The sequence below is a fragment of the Salvelinus namaycush genome, chromosome 40 (genome assembly GCF_016432855.1).
Source record: "Salvelinus namaycush isolate Seneca chromosome 40, SaNama_1.0, whole genome shotgun sequence".
In the NCBI taxonomy this organism is placed as follows: Eukaryota; Metazoa; Chordata; class Actinopteri; order Salmoniformes; family Salmonidae; genus Salvelinus; species Salvelinus namaycush.
The window spans coordinates 3456595-3476986 of NC_052346.1; the positions used below are offsets into that span (position 1 = coordinate 3456595).

The 20392-nt window shown below is 42.0% G+C and overlaps 1 protein-coding gene across 6 annotated transcripts in view; it reads right to left on the reverse strand.

The window, feature by feature from the left end:
* The window catches only part of LOC120033133 (muscleblind-like protein 2a), a 75112-nt gene extending 55189 nt beyond the window's left edge, over window positions 1-19923 (reverse strand). For 5 of the 6 annotated variants that reach the window (XM_038979405.1, XM_038979408.1, XM_038979404.1 and 2 more), the window contains exons 1-2: window positions 19707-19923; window positions 3118-4000 (exon numbers count right to left, since the gene is read on the reverse strand). In XM_038979405.1, the coding sequence (XP_038835333.1) occupies window positions 3118-3291 (174 nt within the window). In that variant the 5' untranslated portion in view covers window positions 3292-4000; window positions 19707-19923. Of the gene's footprint in view, window positions 1-3117; window positions 4001-15737; window positions 15983-19706 lie in introns of those variants that run through there. The other variant, XM_038979403.1, reaches the window with a different exon arrangement.
* Window positions 19924-20392: the final 469 nt, after the last annotated feature.

A 20392-nucleotide genomic window follows, 5' to 3' on the forward strand; every position in this document is an offset into this window, starting at 1 on the left:
CAGTGACAAATCAAACGTTTCGATGCAGTTTGCATCTCGAACAGAACGTAGGCGAACACCCGGAGAACGGACGTCAGGTCCTTACGCCGCACGATTACAAATCGATCCCAATTGAAGTCAGCTGTAAACCCATTAAGCTGTTGCAGGGTTTGACGGAGCCGGGCAGCTGTAATAGACCGCCAGTCAATTGGCCGATTGCTCTGCAATAACTCAAAGGGGCTTTACAAATAACAAGGGGGTTGCCAAGAAAACAGCTGATGGCCCCATAAATGCAACGCCACTTTCAACAGGCGAGTTGCCTCTAAATGACGTAGAGCTGCCAAGACTCATGTAGTTATAGAGTGGTTACTGGGTTAAGTTCTGAACTGAAGCATCCAGAATTCCACACATGCCAAGGAGGTGGTGATCATTACAGATGATGACATTCACAATTTGCAAATGAAACGTATATAGTATTTTGGCCCTAAATCTTGCTGGACAGAGATGTCGTATCATGTAGAATGCGCATTGATCGTAACTCACACTTTTATAGGGTCAGCGACAGTGGGAACAGCACCAGAAAAGTAGCAGACCCCCAGTGAGTTCTCAGTATTGGTATCATGTAAAAAGCACATCTAACTCAAGCCTCTGCCTTTGACCCAAAGCATGACCTTGAAGACCGTGCTATAAACACTGCGTAACCTTCTGGTTGGTGTCCCTTTAAAATTGCTGCAATAGCTCACACGTTCATCTAAAAAGCTACGGCATTGTGACGTATGACTATTGTTCGGCAAGATACCTGCTCCAGTTTCTCTGGTCATTCATCATTGTCACTGGGTAGGTTTCCAAGGTTTAATCGCAGCTACTGCTACCACCGTCTTAAATATAAGGGAGCCTGCACTCCCCCATCCCCACTGCAGTAGTTCACTGTGTAATGTTACGTAAGGGGACCTGCTTTTAATACGAGGTTCTTAGCAGGTTTTTGTCCGGTTCTTTCATCTTGAAAGTTCAGGATTTTATCTGCATTTTATTTTTTATTGATTCACTGTTGAATTATTGGACTACGAGGCAGCATGATTCCAGTATCGGCCTAGGTCTTTTCAATGTCTGAAACAAAAATGTTTACACAGTGCAGAAAAAAAAAAAATGGATAAATAAATATAAAGCATAAATCCTTGAATGTGCCAGGTAACACTATCTGGATAGTCACAAGTAGATGGTTAGCAGTTGTTCAATAAGTGTCAACAACATTTCAACTAACTATCCACCAACCCTAACCTTAACCCTTAAGCTAGACCTAACCCTTACTCGAAACCAAACCCTAACCCTTAAGTAACTGTTGCAAGCATTTGCTTATCTACAGATAGTCATACGATCAACACACTATCTGTACATCATCTATATGGGACTATCCAAATAAAGTGTGACCATGCACCATACTCTTGTAGTTTTATGCTATTGCTATTACAACAACTGCTTGCATAAGCTAAATAAAGAAAAACATTCACCTTATTCAACATGTCGTTTTATGTGTAACAGCTGACACAGTCTAGAAATAGAACCATCGGACACCTCTACACCGATCAGACATTGGTCACTAGTATAAAGGATGGACGTGGAATGGTAACAGAGCTAAAAGTATTAAAAACCCACCACAACTGGCGGCAGAGATCACGACACAAGATCTCGGACATGTCGCTCTATAGGTCAAGCTTGTCTGACTCTCGCATTGCGTGGAGAACTGACACTCTAATTCGTGTGCCTCCTACCATCGGAACAGCAAAATGTTTTTTTTTAACAAATCAGGTGTACTTACATGATACTGTGGTATGAATGATCTATAGCGCATGCAGTTTACACATTACCTGCTTGAGTCCCCTCATATCACAAAATTGTTACGTAATAGGCCAAGCTAATTTGCTTCGATTGAATAGATATGCTACCTTAACTGGCTGAGCCTTCTTCAACAGGCTCTTTTAAACTTACTATAACTAGGGAGTTGTTTAACAATGATTAGGCCTACAGCAAGACATATCTACTCAAACCAGGGCAAAAGCGAAGCCATTATGAAACAAAACCTGGTTGTAGCGAACTTAAAGGGTCTTCACTCTGTAGTGCCCAATTTAAATATACAGTAAATCTGTCCCAATTTAATGAGCAAAGGATTTGGAGAGCAATACCACAGAAGCCCTTAGAATAGTGGAGTCAAACTCCATCACCATAAGGGCCATATTGAAAAAACAACAAATTCGTAGGCCAGACAGCCCGTTTGTATTTAGATTGTTTTTTTGCATATAACTGTGACCCAAACTGGCCATTCTTTTACTTGAAAAAGTATGCCCCTTTATATAATGTCCATTAAAAACGTACATAGGATGCTGTATTGAGCGTTTTAACATTAAACAAAAGATACATCATATTTGTCCAGCCTCTGCTGCTATGCTTGCAGAGGTGCATAATATGCTACAACCCTAAAAGTATTGCAAAACTGCAAATAACAGAAACGTACCTAGGTTGCCAATTATCCGCGCTGCATGGATCGCAGGTAGTTGAAAACAGCTGTATGTTACTGTAATAGGCCTACATGTTTATCCTTTGCATGGTGTTTTCTTGCAGGTTTAGTTTTTTGTTTATTCATTGTCAAGCTTTAAAAACTGAAGCCAGACTGCAACATTTTAGTAGCCTAGGACTGTGGCATGTGTCCATGCACTTTCCCTCCCCTGCCCACTTTGAGAGCGTATCAAACAGTTGACTCATCATACTCACATGTGAATCCTTTATCTAATGACTTTTTGACAACCAATATGACATTGTCTGTAATACAACAATGACCCGGTTCCTACAACATGCTTAAAATCGGTCAGTACCCTTAAGGAGAACAGTTGGGGATGCTGCAAATGTTTAGTGATGATATGATACAGCACACTGGCGGGCTCATGATTGGGCGTGTGTGTGGGTCTCTGGGAGGAGGTGTGTGTGTGGGTCTGGGAAGAGGAGTGTGTGGCAATGTACTGCCTTTGGTGCACAGAATGGGCCAGATAGAGATGTGTCACGGGCCGGATCCTGCCGGCAGGCCTGGTTTGACACATGTGCCTTAGAATAAATACATCCCCTTTATCTCTGCTCTGCACTCCTTACCTTTAGTGAGTCAAAGCAGGCAATCACCCTTCCGTTCTCCACCTGGCAGCTTTTGGGTGGGTGCGCAAATTTGCATTCCTCATCACTCCGTGAACATGTCCCCCTCTGGAACTGCCGGCACACCTCCAGCGTCAGCCATTTTGTGTCTCGCATCGAAGCAATATTTAAAGCCATAGCAATGCCGGGGTGGGGTAAAGCTAGCCACTTGTTTAAGGAGAGGCTATACTCTAATGGCTCTTCAGTGTGCTAGAAAAACAACTAAAAGTGTAGCAAAAAAAAGTGTGGGGATCAGTGAAAGTCGTTTGCCCTTGCGGACTTCAGAGCAGCAGAGTTGGTGGATTTGCAACCCGGATGTGGTCGCTGCTTGGGAGATGGCGGCTATCAGAGAAGCTGTCAATCAAAAGACGTTGCTCGTCAATCAGTTAGTCCCAGGTGCAGGCCACTGACAGGGCAACGGGGGCATGCTCAGAGGCAGGCTGGACTGACGGACCGTCTGAACGTGGTGGTAGTGGGAAGGAAGGGGTGGCGGGGGAAGAGAATTGAAACTGGTGCTATTTCGAGGGCGATGGCACTGCTTGGGCGAGAATATTAAGTGGGTGTAGATGTTGGGCTGGGTATTGACTAAACTTGCCCGAATGAGTCAGTCAGCACTCTGTGTTTTGGCAGAGTGGCCAGACAGTTCCCCCAACCTCTGCAGTTAAATCTTTCTGCTTGGGTTTCTCTAGTGCAGCGACGGAGCCTGAAAAAGATGAGTTGGTAGGGCAGGGGCTGAGGTTGAGCTATCTTCTGTCACAGCGAGGGAGGGAATGTTGCCAGCTCGGTGGAGGAGACGTGCAGGCAGGCAGCTCAAGTAAGAATGTCGAAGGCACTTTCTGTCGACGATCTGTGTGTGAGAGAGAGAGAGAGAGGTTATTTTCAGAGGAGTAGCTAAACAACTGCCTGAAGCATTAATGCAACGGTCTATTTTTTTATTTAAAGCTAAAACGCTTCATAAAATAAACTGGAAACGTATTGCTGGGGACAGCATTATTTCCCCAAAACTCCTTTCAAGAAGAGTGAACAATCAATTAGAAAACTCTAGAAGAATAAATAAAATAGCAATAAATCCACTGTTCACAAGATGAAGCTGTGAATGTGCTTTAACAATACAGACCCATTGGCAAAAAAATTCAGAGATTATCTGCCATTGTAATACTTGGGTGGGCCGCTAAAAATGTTTTTATTTCATTACATTTTTGGGATGGAAAAACGCTGTCAGTGTAAACTTGAACGACTTAACCATACAAAGTAGGCTATGTAGAAATTAGAAAAAAATGCTATAAATTTAGCAATATTATACATTTTGTTATTAGACACAAGCAAAATAACACAGCATTAGACATGGCAAAATGCATAGAATTGCAGGAAACTAGCTTTAAAAATCGTCCAAAAATATATTTCAACTCGATGGAGAAATTTGTAGAACTGCAGAAAATTTCCTTAAAAAAGCCAAAAAAGCCAACATTTCTATACACCGCCAAGATGAGGAACTCAAAGATTTCAAAAGAATTTTGTGCGCAGACTGGCCGATCACACTCATTGCCATGCCCCCTGACATGCCCACCACCTAAGCCCATTTTTGATCTATAAAAAAACCCTGGTATTGATGCAATAACAAGATTATAATTAAGTTTGTTTCGGTGGAAACAATATCATTCTAATCCATTATCAGGAATTGCGTCAAACCCTCCAAATCGAAACCAGCTTAAGCTATAAGAAAAATGTTATTATCTCAATTTCATGGCCTATTCTGTCCTGTTCTAACTTTAACACCAGTTGTTAGTACTCTAACAGACTTTACCAGCGGTGGAAAAAATACCCAATTGTGATAGAGTAAAAGTTACCTTGTAGAAAATGACTCAAGTAAAAGTCACCCAGAAAAATACTGCTCGAGTAAAAGTCTAAAAGTATTTGGTTTTAAATATACTTAAGTATCGAAAGTAAAGCTAATTGCTAAAATATCCCTAAGTATCAAAAGTTAAAGTATAAATAACTTCAAATTGCTTATAGTAAGAAAATCAGATGGCACAATTTTTTATTTTTTAATTACGGATAGCTGGGGGCACACTATAACACGCAGACATAATTTACAAATTTAGCATTTGTGTTTAGTGAGTGAATTGGAAACCCTTTCCTGTCCTGCTAAGCATTGAAAATGTAACCAGTACTTTTGGGTGTCAGGGAAAATGTTTTCTTTAGAAATGTAGTGAAGATAAAGAAAAAGTAGTCAAAAATATATATAGTAAAGTAAAGCAAAGATACCAAAAAAAAAAAAAAAAAGACTTAAGTAGTACTTTTTACATAAGTACTTTACACCACTGGACTTGACCCCCAAAACTGAAGTTTGTGCCCTAGAAATGTAGGGCCTAAGCCAAACATTGAGAAATGGTATAGCAGTGTTTAGCCACATAATAACCAGGAGAATAATATGACTGTCAAAAACGCATCGATATAGAGACGTCTGGCGCCCTGTTTTTAGTGGCATGTGTGTGTGTGTGCGCGCGCCCTTGTTTGTGTGTGGGGCTAGGTAGGAGGAGGCTGGCTTGAAGTGTCGTGTAAGCCAACAGAGAGCGGTTGCGAGGTTATTCAGCTGCCACTTGGTCTGAGTTCCCAATCATTACTTTACGTCATTGTGCGCAAACTCGCCCGGCGCAGCCCTCAGGCGTGTTGAATACAAAGCAGAGCAGAGAATGGCAACGACCCCTGTGCAATGAGACAGCAAGAGTGCAGTAAGCCAAGCCAGTGCGGGACAGGAGGGATAAAGCCCCCGAGGTCCACCCACCCTGTCGAGTAATGCCGTGACGAGAGCCGCCAGCTAATAGAAAACATGCAGCGCAGCATTATTCCGGGAAGCCATCCAACAGGCAGAGCGAGAGAGACCAAGACAGATGCATGTGCCAGACACGATTACGCCACTGCCCGGGTACCTACAGCGCCTCAACACCCACCGGGCAGGGCCAGTCAAATTAGACGGCGGATCATTGATGTGGCCAGTGGATTTTCAATTCATAGAGAGAGAATATAGGTCTCGCGGCTCTCGCTCTGCATCTGTTTTCAGGCACTGTCCTCCGTCTACTGGGGTTGTGTGTGTGTGGGGGCGGGGGGGGACGGGGGACTCGCTTGATCAACAAAAAAAAAGGGGACATAGCCTAGCCTTTAGCTTGCTTTTTGAACCCATTACAAACCGACTACCGCGCAGGGAGCCTGTTACCCTTGGAACATCTGGAAATATTTTCTGGTGATAACTGGGAGAGGGAAGTGGGGGTGGGGCAGGCGAACGAGGGAGGGTTGTAAAAACCTGCAGCTGCTGTTTAGAATTCCCTTCACTGTTTCATATCCCACAGATCCCTCCATTCAAAAGGCATGGGGCAAAATAAGTACAACAACCCTAGCATAGTGAGCATACTGCACTCCACAATGAACAAGAGACATTGGTCAGACTCCATACAAACAAATAGACCTATGTGCAAATCATAGTCAAAACTTTGAGGGAGTAGCTTTAGTGGTCATGAAAGAAAGCGAGTCCAGACAGTAAAAGCCATGGCAGCAGCCTACTGTAAGATAGACCGCCCATCTTTGATCGCTTGGTTCAATATCATGGGCAGTTGTCACATTCAGGTCTGCTTCAATATAAAGTTAGAATAAAAACAAATCAAGAAAAAAAAACATCACATTTCCATATCTATGACTATAACCATGCAACAAGCTGCTGGTGCCAAGTTAAAGTGGTCCTAACCATCATCAGCCATGATGCTCCATTTCTGGTCCTGGAAACCAACATATAGGCATACTTTACAGGCTAATTTACAATATTATAGTCACATTCTCATGAAATAATGTTTAGAAATGAATGGTAAATAATGTAGTGTGTCATTTTGGGGTCACTTATCAAATATAATGTTTCTAAACACTTCTACATTAATGTGGATGCTACCATGATTACAGATAATCCTGACTGAATCGTGAATAATGATTAAGTCAGACACACAAATATCGCACCCCCACAAAAAATGCTAACCTCGCCTGTTATTCTAATGGCGAGAGGTTAGCATGTCTTGGGGTATGATATTTGTGCATCTGTTACTTTCTCATCTAGTTTAGAAACGTATTCTATTCTTATTTACACTAAAGGTGACTACAAAACGACTCCAATATTTACCATTCATTTCTATTAGACACAAAATAAATCTATAACAACCAAAACAAACAGCAAACGCATCCAACCAATTGGTAGAGTCACAAGCTTGATGTAGTCATTGCGTGCTAGGAACATGAGACCAAATACTACACTTTTACTACTTTAATACACACAGATTAATTTCTCCCAATACTTTTGGTCCCCTTAAAAAAAAATATATATATAAAAAAATAAAAAAAATAATTTAAAAAAAAAGCGGGAGATAATGTACAAAAAGTGCTGTAATTACTAAACTTTTCACTCGATATGGATGAAAATTACATGCTGACCACACAAGCATTGCAAAATAAATTGACACATATAGTACATGTTATTCAATCATTGCACCCGCCAACCAGCGTCTGCGCTTCCAATCACTAAAATAGAAGTCAGTTCTATTTGTGACACTGAACGGGTTCATGTCCTGCCTCTCCCATCTCCTCATTGGTTTATAGAAGCAGATACCCACGTGCCAACTCATTGGTCATACCCACATGGGTGATTGAAAGATGAACTAAGGTCGGTTGTGGTAATTCACCTTATTTTGAAAGTTAGTTGCCAATCGCTATATAAAGACCAAAGAAGAAAAAGCCTGGAAGGAGGAGAGATTAGGAGAACTATTTTGTGTATGGATTAATTGTCGGAGTAGAGGACCTTGTGCATTTCAGGTAAAATAACAACGTGTACAGCTCCATTTTAATGGAATGGTCTGCCTACCCATGTGAGAGACACAGACTCGGTCTCAACCTTTAAGTCTTTACTGAAGACTCATCTCTTCAGTGGGTCATATGATTGAGTGTAGTCTGGCCCAGGAGTGTGAAGGTGAACGGAAAGGCACTGGAGCAACGAACCACCCTTGCTGTCTCTGCCTGGCCGGTTCCCCTTTCTCCACTGGGATTCTCTGTCTCCAACCCTATTACAGGGGCTAAGTCACTGGCTTACTGGTGCTCTTCCATGCCGTCCCTAGGAGGGTTGCGTCACTTGAGTGGGTTGAGTCACTGACGTGATCTTCCTGTCTGGGTTGGCGCCCCCCCTTGGGTTGTGCCGTGGCGGAGATCTTTGTGGGCTATACTCTGCCTTGTCTCAGGATGATAAGTTGGTGATTGAAGATATCCCTCTAGTGGTCTGGGGGCTGTGCTTTGGCAAAGTGGGTGGGGTTATATCCTGCCTGTTTGGCCCTGTCCGGGGGTATCGTCGGATGGGGCCTTGGTGTCTCCCGACCCCTCCCGTCTCAGCCTCCAGTAGTTATGCTGCAGTAGTTTGTGTCGGGGGGCTAGGGTCAGTTTGTTATATCTGGAGTATTTCTCCTGTCTTATCCGGTGTCCTGTGTGAATTTAAGTATGCTCTCTCTAATTCTCTCTTTCTTTCGGAGGACCTGAGCCCTAGGACCATGCCTCAGGACTACCTGGCCTGATGACTTCTTACTGTCCCCAGTCCACCTGGCCGTGCTGCTGCTCCAGTTTCAACTGTTCTGCCTGCGGCTATGGAACCCTGACCTGTTCACCGGACGTGCTACCTGTCCCAGACCTGCTGTTTTCAAGTCTCTAGACAGCAGGAGCGGTAGAGATACTCTTAATGATCGGCTATGAAAAGCCAACTGACATTTACTCCTGAGGTGCTGACCTGTTGCACACTCGACAACCACTGTGATTATTATTTGACCCTGCTGGTCATCTATGATCATCTTGGCCATGTTCTGTTATAATCTCCACCTGGCACAGCCAGAAGAGGACTGGCCACCCCTCATAGCCTAGTTCCTCTCTAGGTTTCTTCCTAGGTTCTGGCCTTTCTAGGGAGTTTTTCCTAGCCACCGTGCTTCTACACCTGCATTGCTTGCTGTTTGGGGTTTTAGGCTGGGTTTCTATACAGCACTTTGTGACATCAGCTGATGTAAGAAGGGCTTTATAAATACATTTGATTGATTGATTGATTATATCCCAGGACAAATTAGCTAGAAACTGCAAGCTAGCTAGCTAAATTTCCATAAATGTTTAATGCTTTGACCGGTCTCCAAATTATATAATTGGTTCAGAGTTTGTTTTGATATTTCAACCTGATAAATTCAGGGCAGCAATATTACAGAGAGCAGTAGCAACATATTTGCAGTTCTACATGGCTAAAGTTATATCTTTAGAAAAATCTGTCTCATTTTATAGGCAAGACGCTACACCGCAGAACAATCTGAAACTCATCTCTCGGCTCACTCATTAGCTCAGTCAATCATGGCTAGTGGGAAGGTTCCTGACTTTTTCTTTGGCTAAACCAACTAGGCTCTTAATTTAAAAACTTTATTCGTATTTATAGATGGCATAAAAGTTTGTTATTAAAGGCACATGAAAGTTCACATGTTCGGGGAAGACATTCCTGCCAAAAAACGTGTTTTGATAAAAAAAAAAAAATTACATTCAAACGGCTCTCCTGTGAAGTCGTGACTTGAGACATACGCCTAGTTTCCGGAATCGGGTTACATATCGGCCCAACCCTAGTGTGTGTGGTAAAACACCATCCTGTCATCTCTGAAATTGGCCCACTTTAGAACCATACTGCAAATATGAAATGAGATGCATTCTCTCTCTGACACCAAGCCTGCAGTCTCAAAGGCAGGATTTAATTCCACAGCATCTCCCCGGGGACAAGTGAGTCGCTATGAAAGAACCAGGTAAGAACCATGTCAGATGTGACCTTTCACTATTAATACCTTTTTATTTTTAGAATCATCTGCCCGAAAAAAGAAAAACAGATGGTCTCATTTTATTAGGGGTGCAAGACGGTTAAAGGATACTGTTCCTGGCAGCTAAATGACTTAGGCTCACTTGGGTTTGTTTTACTGGTTGGTACAGAGCCAAATATATGTGTTACATTGTAATATACTATACTAGGCCACTGTATAATTCAAAATTAAATAGGCCTTGAGGGAAAATTCAGGATTTTGGCAACAAAGCCCTTTATCTACTTCCCAAGATTAAGATGTACTTGCGGATACCATTTGTATGTCTCTGCATGCAGTTTGAAGGACGTTGCTAACTAGCATTAGCGCAATTGCTAACTAGTCTATGGTATCTGCTAGAATGCTAGTAGATACAGTACCATACATAGACTTTGAGTCATTATGCTAACACTAGTTAGCATTGGCTCGTGAAATTACCTTTAAATTCCTTCCTACTGGATGTAGAGACATTTTCTTGTGTTTTTAATTCACGGATAGCCATGGGCACACTCAGATATCATTTACAAAACGAAGCATCTGTGTTTAGTGAGTCAGCTACATCAGAGGCAGTAGGGATGACCAGGGATGTTCTCTTGATAAGTGGATGAAATTGACAATTTCCTGTCCTGCTAAGGAGCATTCAAAATGTAACGAGTACTTTTGGTCGTCAGGGAAAATGTATGGAGTAAAAAGTACATTATTTTCTTTAGGAATGGAGTGAAGTAAAAGTTGTCAAAAATATAAATAGTAAAGTGCAGATACCCACATGTAATACGGCGCAGGGTGAATTGATGATGCTGATCTTGGGTCAGTTTAGCATTTTCCCAACGTATGCTTAAAGTTAGGATTGTGTAATGCAGTACTGCATTTAATCACCAATTCTATATATTTTTTTTTTCTACATTTAATTGGCTCAGAAAACATTTTTTGCTCCTAAATCATGACACAGGCTGAATCATCATCATCGTTTAGAAGCCAAGTATTTCTCAGTTTCCCGGCATCAGCAATTCCCACAAATCGATGTGTTATTTGAATAACTGTCTGGGTTACAGTGCAAGCTGGGGCAAAGTTGCAAAATGCTCTAAAGCTTTTATTGTAATGGAATTTTGCTAAAAGATTAAAACAAAATTGCAACACAGTGTCTTCTTCCAATTGTGTTATGACCCCATATCAGGGTGAGATAGATAAGAAAAGCAGAAAGGCATTTATAATATCAGATTACCAGTGTAACATCTTATTGGCCTACTCTAACGCTCTTCCTTCCTGGTTCAGAAAATACAAAGAACACAGCTAAGATACCTGGTAGCCTACATATCATGAAGAATGGCCTGAAAAATCAGGTTACTTGCGCGAGAGAGAGCTCATAAAGCCATATGATATAACTTGGCCGTAGCATATTACTGAGCCCCGTGTTTGTACTGTATACTGTACATTGGCTACATATACAGTGCCTTCAGAAAACTCACAGCCCTTGACTTTTTCAGCCTGAATTTAAAATAGATGAAAATGTTGATTTTAGTCACTATGCCTACACACACACACCCCATAATGTCAAAGTGGGATTTGGTTTTTCAAAATGTATACAAATTTATTAAAATGAAAAGTTTAAATGTCTTGAGTCAATAAGTATACTACCCCTTTGTTATGGAAAGCCTAAATAAGTTCAGGTGGAAAAATTTGCTTAACATTGCATGGACTCACTGTCTGCAATAATAGAGTTTACAATTATTTTTTAATGAATACCTCATCTCTGTACTCCACACATACAGATAATTGTAAGGTCACTCAGTTGAGCAGTGCATTTCAAACAGATTCAACCACAAAGACCAAGGAGGTTTTCGAATGCCTTGCAAATGTAACCTTCATTTAACTTGGCAAGTCAGTTAAGACCAAATTCTTATTTACAGTAACGGCCTACCCCGGCCAAACCATGACGACGCTGGGCCAATTGTGCGCCGCCCTATGGGACTCCCAATCCCAGCTGGATGTGATTAAGCCTGCAAAGAAGAACACCCATTGGCAGATGTGTAAAGAATAAAAAAATGTAAAAGCAGACATTGAATATCCCTTTGAGCATGGTGAAGTTATAAATTACACTTTGGATGGTGTATCAATACACCCAGTCACTACAAAGATAGAGGCGTCCTTCCTAACTCAGTGGCCAGAGAGGAAGGAAACCGCTCAGGATTTAATCATGAGGCTAATGGTGACTTTAAAACAGTTAGAGTTTAATAGCTGTGATAGGAGGAAAATGAGGATGGAGCAACATTTTAGCTACTCCACAAAACTAACCTAAATGGCAGGGTGAAAAGAAGGAAACCTGGACAGAATAATAACCTGTTTGCAACAAGGCACTAAAGTAATGCTGTAATTAGATATTTATTTATTTAATTTTCAATAAATGTGCAAACATTTCTAAAAACATGTTTTTACTGTCATTATGGGGTAAAAGACCAAAATAAATATTGAATCAATTTTGAATTCAGGCTAACACAACAAAAAGTGGAATAATTCAAGGGGTATGAATACTTTGAGGCAAGCCTAGCAGACACACCTCCAGGAAAGAGTGCTGATGAGGACGAGTGGAGGGACAGATGGTGCGCAGATAGGTAGGGCCATGCGACACCCGTGTTGTGACCTGCACAGATTAGTCCTGTACGCCCCCGCCCAGCTCTCTCTTGGTGCTTCCAGGACAGATTGATGTGCGCAGTGCTCAACAGTCAAGCTTTTTTTGGCTTTCTACTACAAAATAAAAAAAGGACATATGCAACAAAACAAAAAAATATCCCACTTGGTACACTGAAATGACAGGTAACCTTTAAAAACTGTAGTTAATCAATATGTCGCTTGAAAAGAGGCAGGCAAAAGCCATGCCATCCAGTAAAAATGCAATGTTTTACCAAAGAGCAGCTAGCCTAACCAGCCAGGAAAGGAGACCTAAGAGCAGGCCAAAGATTTGTGGGTACTGGGGAACGGTCCATGTTACGACAAGACCTTGATGGATTACAGTTACTAAGGCCAGCCAGCTGGCCAAGCATTATCTTGGTCATCTCCAAATTTGAATGAGAGCAGGCCAGTGCAGGGTTCTCTCAAGTGAAAGTCATTAGCTTGACCTCTGAATACCACCCATGTATCCTATCAGCTATGTTAGTCTCTCCTGGATGTTGTCAACCTGAGAGAAAGGCCAAGTCTACACTTTACATCGTTTTCCAGACTACAAAAGATCTTATTAAAGCACCAGCTAGGTGTTAAACAGCAGGTCTATAACAACCAAGCAAATTAATACCTGCTCTTTTGAATTTATTACAATGCAGACATGGCAATCCACCATACATTTGCATATGGCCAAGAGGAACACAAGTAGGCCACATTTTCCATGGCAGCAAAGAGTGCGAGTGTGCTTCAGTGTAATGAAAGAGAAAATGTCCATCGATTGGTTGTGGAAAAACAAGAGTAATAGTGTTAGTGTTTTATGACCAGGCTAGTTTAAAAAAAACGATTTCTCTCGTGTTTACCATCCTAATAATAATGGTTCTAAAGAGCATATTTGATGACGGTATTTTGTTCTGAATTTTCCATTTGGTCAACTGCCGTATCGTGCAATCCATTTGCTGAAAATTCCAACATAAAAATATCGCCTAGGCTACTTATTTGATCTACAGATTTCTCGTTAAACTCACAAATTAAAAGTGCATTCACATCACAAGAGAACATATTTAAATAAGCTTAACTTGTATATCACAATTTCCTGCAAGTCTACACAAATGTCTTAACAATGCATATTTTCGAAGCTCAACTCATAGGCCTGCTATTCAAGTATTAGGCTAGGATAGAAATGGGTGGAAATTAAAGTATGCCATCCTGCAAATTGATATTGGCATTAGCTCCTGGAGCTTCAAATTATCAAATGTCATTAGCGTAAGGAGAAGTGAGTGACACTAGCTAAGCAGAGGTTAGTGGACTAAGCTAAGCAGGGCAACTGGGAAGAGGCAAAGCAGAGAACATTTAACAAAGTCAGCAGAAATGTGTGCCTCATATCCTAATTGCCTTAACTAAAACTCAGTGACCGCAATGGTCATCTCATGCCACTGACACAGGGAACTGGCCTATAGGATATTTAACCAATCCCCTGCCCCAATTAGGCCATCTACAGCTCAATATAGATCTGATAGCCAACGAGAGGGCTGTATGTGAAGTGTATGTAGCCTGTAACAGACAGGAGACCTATTTGCTGTGAGCGTCATGGACTTTCCTGACTCAAGTACATAAAGATGTAGGTGCAACTGTACATTCACACAAAAGTTACTCAGGAAGAAATGTTGTGAAACTATTATATCAGCCAACTTCAGTTAATCCTCTCATAACCCGTCTGTCTTTTAAAAATTTAGCATTTAGCTAGCATTTAGACTTTTCCGTAGTTCTGGAAGATAAAATAACTCGACTGTCAAGCTATGACTCATGACCAACTGGCAGGCGAATTCTCAAATTACTTCCAATGTGGCCTGTTCATTTTAAAGCAGATGTATCCTTTCACTGAAAAGCCATGCTAACATGAGGGCCACATGATTCAGCTTTCTTTTCACAGCACACACACAAAATCAGTGCTTTGCCATTAAGAGATCATTTAAGGTAATGTAGATTGTTGTTAATGTTTAAAAGGTCTGGAGGAAAATGTTTGGCTAAAAGCAAATAAATTCCCTAAAAGCTCCCAAAACCTTTAAAAAAGGCATGGCTAATTACCTTTCTGTGTCAGCAGTGACAACTCACGTGTGAATCAATTTAGGGAGGGAGTTGCTTGGGCTTGCAGCCCTGGCCTTGCAGCCCTGGCCTTGCTAATAAAGAGCCATTGCATGTCTGTGACGTTACTGTTTTTTGTTGTTTATTTTTGTAACAGGAAGGGCTGAACGGTCTTCCATTTCAGAAAACACCCACTTCCTCCTCCACTTCCCCCCGTGACTGCCAACTGTTAGACAGATGCCGTTCTAGTGTTTTCCTGCTTGTTTCCAGGCCACACCGTTCAACATGTACAGCTCCCTCCCATACTAGCACACTACAGAGCAGTGGATAAAGAGCTTACTGTGGAGTGTGGCTGTGGACCTCCTATGTGATAATAAAATACGTGGGACCTCCTTAAAATAGTAAGAAGCCCAAGCAAGGCTAATTAGGGAGCCAGCCCTCGGCTCTGTGTTTAATGTCCACCTCCAGAACAATAGAAAAATATTTTTGCTACGCCTATGAATTAACTGCATTGAAAGTGAAACTCTTTTTATATGGCAAACAATATCCTGGCATAAAATTAACGTTTGAAACAGCCTATGGAGCAGACTACAAATAAATCTGACAATTCTTTCCACGTGCTCTGAACTTCATGGAGAGAGAAGTCTGCATAATTTTTCTGCATCATGAAGGGAAGGGAGAGGCACTGTCTGTCTGTGGTAGTTCCCCTCGTCATCAACAAGTCCCAATACAAGCATGAGAAACTCAAGCGGCTGTAACCCGCAAAGTGCTTGTTAGACCATATCAGCGGGCTCCCCTCACTCACGCATTTGTGCTCCCCCTCTTTCCCTCTCTGTAGCTCCCTCTCCCACACAGACACACTCTCTCTTTCTTTCCTCCCTACCCACCCAGGATGGTATGCACCATACTGCAGCAAACTACTTAAAAAAAAAAAATAGATCAGAGAGACGTTCTTCCCACCTCGTTTTTTGCTGAGTCCCGAATAGCTCTGTCGTGCCTCTCTCTTTAAGCCACAGCATAGATAGAGACACCAGGTGCAGCTGCTATGCCTCGGAGTAGTTCCCCTGCTTCAGCGTCTGGAGCTAATGACCACGTGAACTGTTGTCATTCCCTGCGAGGAGCTGCCGAGTGCTGCAGCAGCCAGAGTCCCATGCCTAGACAGGGATTTTTTCTCTCTTTCTCTCTCAGCCACGGAGGGGAGCGGAGCAGGCAGACAGGAAGCAGAGCAGTGTCTGCTCAACTATCTGGCTGAAACACTTCCAGCCATCCCCCACAGCCAGCCCCTTCCTGCCTGCCTGCCCAACCGCCTCCAGCCAGGTCCGCCCACTCACGGCTCGGCCCAATAGGAAAAGGGATATCAGGTCATAGCGCTTTTCTGGTTGGCCCGCAGGGTACTGACTGGCAGGCAGGCAGAACTCAGAACAACCCAATGACACAGACACTGCTGGATCTTAAAGGTATTTCCCCAATTTCATGGCCAGCTCAACTGTTAAAAGCCATCCATCCCCCTTTTGGGCATTCCACGAAGGACACAACATCTAGGCTACTAGGCAACCAACATGAAAACAGCACATCCTCCTCTGTATCACTATAGGCAAAACAAAAACAGAGTTTATATAATAAAGCTAAATACCTGTATGTAACCTACTTATAAAGTAGTTGTCTATTTTAAAGAGAGACGGCGTATTTTTTTTTTTTTTTTTTTTACACCTGTCTGATGTGAAAGGATCTGATGTAGAGCATAAGCTCTCCCCACCTGCACTGTGACATGACATAAGCTTTGCAGCATCCCCTCAGGAAAGAGAACAGTCTCTCCTCTTCTCCCCACCCCACCCTGGTGACGACACACACAGCAGCCTATTTAGTATCACGTGAGACCTGGTGGATGGAGCGGCGGCAGCACAGAACTGATGAGTCAGAGCCCCGGCTTCATGATTGTTCGATTCCAATACAACAGCTGTATTCTCTCCCTTTCTCTATCCAACTCTCCCTCTTTTTATCTCACTCACCCTCTCCCTATCTGCGTTGAGCTCCCACTCCCATACATGGACTGAAGATTATGTGGTAGCCTGAGTGCTTTATCAACAACATCAATGAGGCTAGACATGCTCTTTCCAGTCCACTGCCAAATAAACCTGATAACCCTCAAGGCTAGCTCGGACAATAACACCTAGTGCTCTAAAAAAAGAGGAACAGATGTTTTTTTTCCCACCACCCAAATCGGTGGTGTGGTGTTAATCTATCCTCTTAAACAAAGTGAATTGTGTATCCTACCTCAGCAGTTGACAGACTAAAACAATTATGTTAGCGTCATCCACCAACGTCATCTTTGCATGCGACCCCACCCATAGACCGTAATAGGGGACCCAACTTACAGGGTCGTATTCATTAGTGCGCATCATAGCAAAAGGTTTTGAACGTGTAAAGAAGCGTTTCTTATTGGACAAATTCAGGTAGGTTCCTCCCGTTTCAGCCTGTTTGTTTCCGTTTGGTTTTAGTGAATAGTGATATAGAATCAGTTGGTGCTCCACTCTCATCCCTATGCTGAGAGAAGATGGGGGGGGGGGGCTGGAAGTGACAGTTTGCAAACTGTCACGATACAGCTATGCTTGACAACACTAGAAGGTGCTTCAGACAGAGGTGGAGAGGAGATGACTGCAGGAAAACATAGCCTAGGAGCCTACTGGGGAGCAAGTGGTCCTAAACGAAGTCCAATATTCTACCTAATTCAAATCACTTTGTAACAATGGGATACTAGCCATAAAGAAGGTAATGTTGCAGAAATAGATTTCCAACAGAAAAACAAAGGCCTTGCGGACAAACAAGTCAGGTTACTTCCTTCCCACCATGGTATCCCCTCCCTAACCCCTGTCCTGGTTCACCCTTGTGCCCAACTGTGATATTAAATAACAGGCTATTAACTCCACAAGTGACTTTCCAATGAGTAGGCTAAAGAAACAAAAACAACCAACACAGAGATATACAAAGGTATTTTTTGATAAAACAGGTTTAGAATTTGGGGGAACATTTTTTGCCCTTGTTTTAAAGTAATTTATAAGAGAATTTCATGAACTTTATAGTGCATTTTAGCACGAAAACATTGTTAGGCTAAATTCTTACCCTGTTTTCATATAGTAATATTATTATTTTTTAATTGCACTGTTGAGGAAGCTTGCAAGCATTTAATTGCACCATTTACACTGCATCCTGTGCATATGACAAACATTGATTTGAATTTGATTTTGATTTTTATAGCCTATGGCTAAAAGAGGCAAGCACACCAATCGTCCACATAAAATAAAGGGTGTGGTATCTCTCCATTTCCAAGATTTGAATAAAGAAAATTATGGAAACCAGTGAAAGCTCAATGATGGGATGCTGCCTTCCTGTTGTTGGCTGTAATTAAATAGCAAGAGGCAGAGTTGTGTTTCACTTTGAAACCCCTGGATGAAGGACTTTCAGCAGACCAATGAATACATGACTGAGTAAAATGTACAGAACACTATACAATAGAGTGAAATGAGATAGGTTTACCCTACATTCGAATGCAGCTATGTAACATCGTTCAGATGACTGACAATACAAAGAGGCTCCATCTTGTTGAATTGTTCATTTGCCCCTGCTATGTTGCAGAGCTTCAAGTCTCAATCAGCAGTGAGTTTCCATGGCTACCTAAGATGGACAAAACAGATACACGGATAGACCTATATATCCTCTGTGAATCTCATCAACAGTTCTTTGCAATGCATATTCATTTCAGGATCTCTTTTTGTAAGACACACAATAACCTGCTATTTGAAGGCTAGGCTATACCATTAACTACAGCTTTCTAAAGTCCATTGCCTAGCAATTCTCCAGGACACTGAGCAAAATAACATTTGTTAACCCGATTTTTTTATTTTATATAAAAATATCGGGCCTCGGCTATTGCATTATTTTGAAATCTGAAATCTAGTCTGAAAACTGTATTCTGCTCTGCAAACATGAACATCAGAACAAGGAATAAAACAATTATGAGTCACACACGCATACCCTAACTGTTTATTGAGCCTTACTAAATAAATCATCCTAGATCAGCATCAATCAATCAATCAAGCATAGCCTATTGAACTTCACTCACACTGTACAAGAAAACTGGGTGAGTGAGTGAGTTTTTGTATATCTAAGTCATAAAATATATATGTCAAAGTTATATAACCTACATTATGTTTACTTAACCTACAAAATGATGCATGTACTGTTACTGAGGCTGATTATGTCTGCAACACACTGTCATTTTGCACCTGAAAGAGCCATCTAGGAGATGCTCAACCTATCCTAGTAATGAATAGATTACATTTCTCTCCCCCTTTAAATTGGACCAAGATGTGGCCATGGAATTTAATTTATGCAACTAGCTCGTTTGCATCGGCTTTGGTATGGCAACATTGGCTAGCCAAAGCCAACTATAGTTAGCTAGGTACAACGACTATCTAGTCAATAACAACATAAATAACATTAGTGACACTGACAGCCACCTGAAGCTTTGACAGCTCAATAACATGTTCGCGTGCCGTGAAAACAGTTCTAGCCAATAGTTGGAAGCTATCTCGTAGGGGCAATTTAGTGCTAGCTGACAACATTGGCTAACTGAAGCAATATTTTCAACAAAATCTGTCAACTCACTTTGAAAGCCTACGAGATGCTAGCTAGCTAACGTTAGCTAGCATTCTTGTTGGGAGTAGCTGCGGCAAAACGAACTAACGTTAGCTCGCGCCAGTAATAACATAGCTAGTAATCTATCTATGTTGGCAACCACATTCACAAAGCCAAGCACAAGGTGGCGAGGTAAACAAACTGGCTAGTTAACAGGTAACTAAACAAAATCGTAACAACCCAAGTAAGAATTTAGCTAGCTAGCTATTCTATGCTAGCTGGCTACCTGCTCACCTGTCGGACACGCAGTCAAGAGACGTTCATCGGACCACGCGGAACTACTCCCAGGAAAGGTAAAACAATATTGAATATCAAGTTGCAAACATTCTAGTCGGAAAATAAAAACAGAAACTCGGTAAAGGCAGAAATTACTTTTTCTCACCACTAACTACTTTACAGTAAGGCTATCGTGTTGCACAAGCAACAAGCTCTTTTGCAGTTCTGTCACAGACAGAAGGGGTAACCCAGACACGTCACAGGGGCTATAAAGCTGAAGCATCCGTTTAGAACGTTTTCTTTCCACCCCCAATATGGTAGTGAGAGGAAGTCCAGTGGCAGTAGGAGAGGATGGAACTCGGTGAAATTGGTCTGACGTTCTTCTAATTTTCTCATCGATTAAATGTCTGATCTCAATGTATTTTTCTGTTTCCAAAACTATAATCTGTTACGAACACAGTGCACAGTTTTATGGACTTGACGCTTTTTCAACGTGTTAAATTGCGTTGTTTGGAAGGAGTGCAAGGTCGAATTGAGTTTCTGCACACGCGCACTTTACAGAGGAGGCGTTCCCTAACGGAAATATGCAAATAAATGCTACAACGCGCGAATGGGATCTCGCTAGCTCGTGCTTGGATTTGCCCACCTCCTTGCTTGTTCTGCCCCCTATGCTTCATTTGCTCCCGCTGTAAACGACACAGATG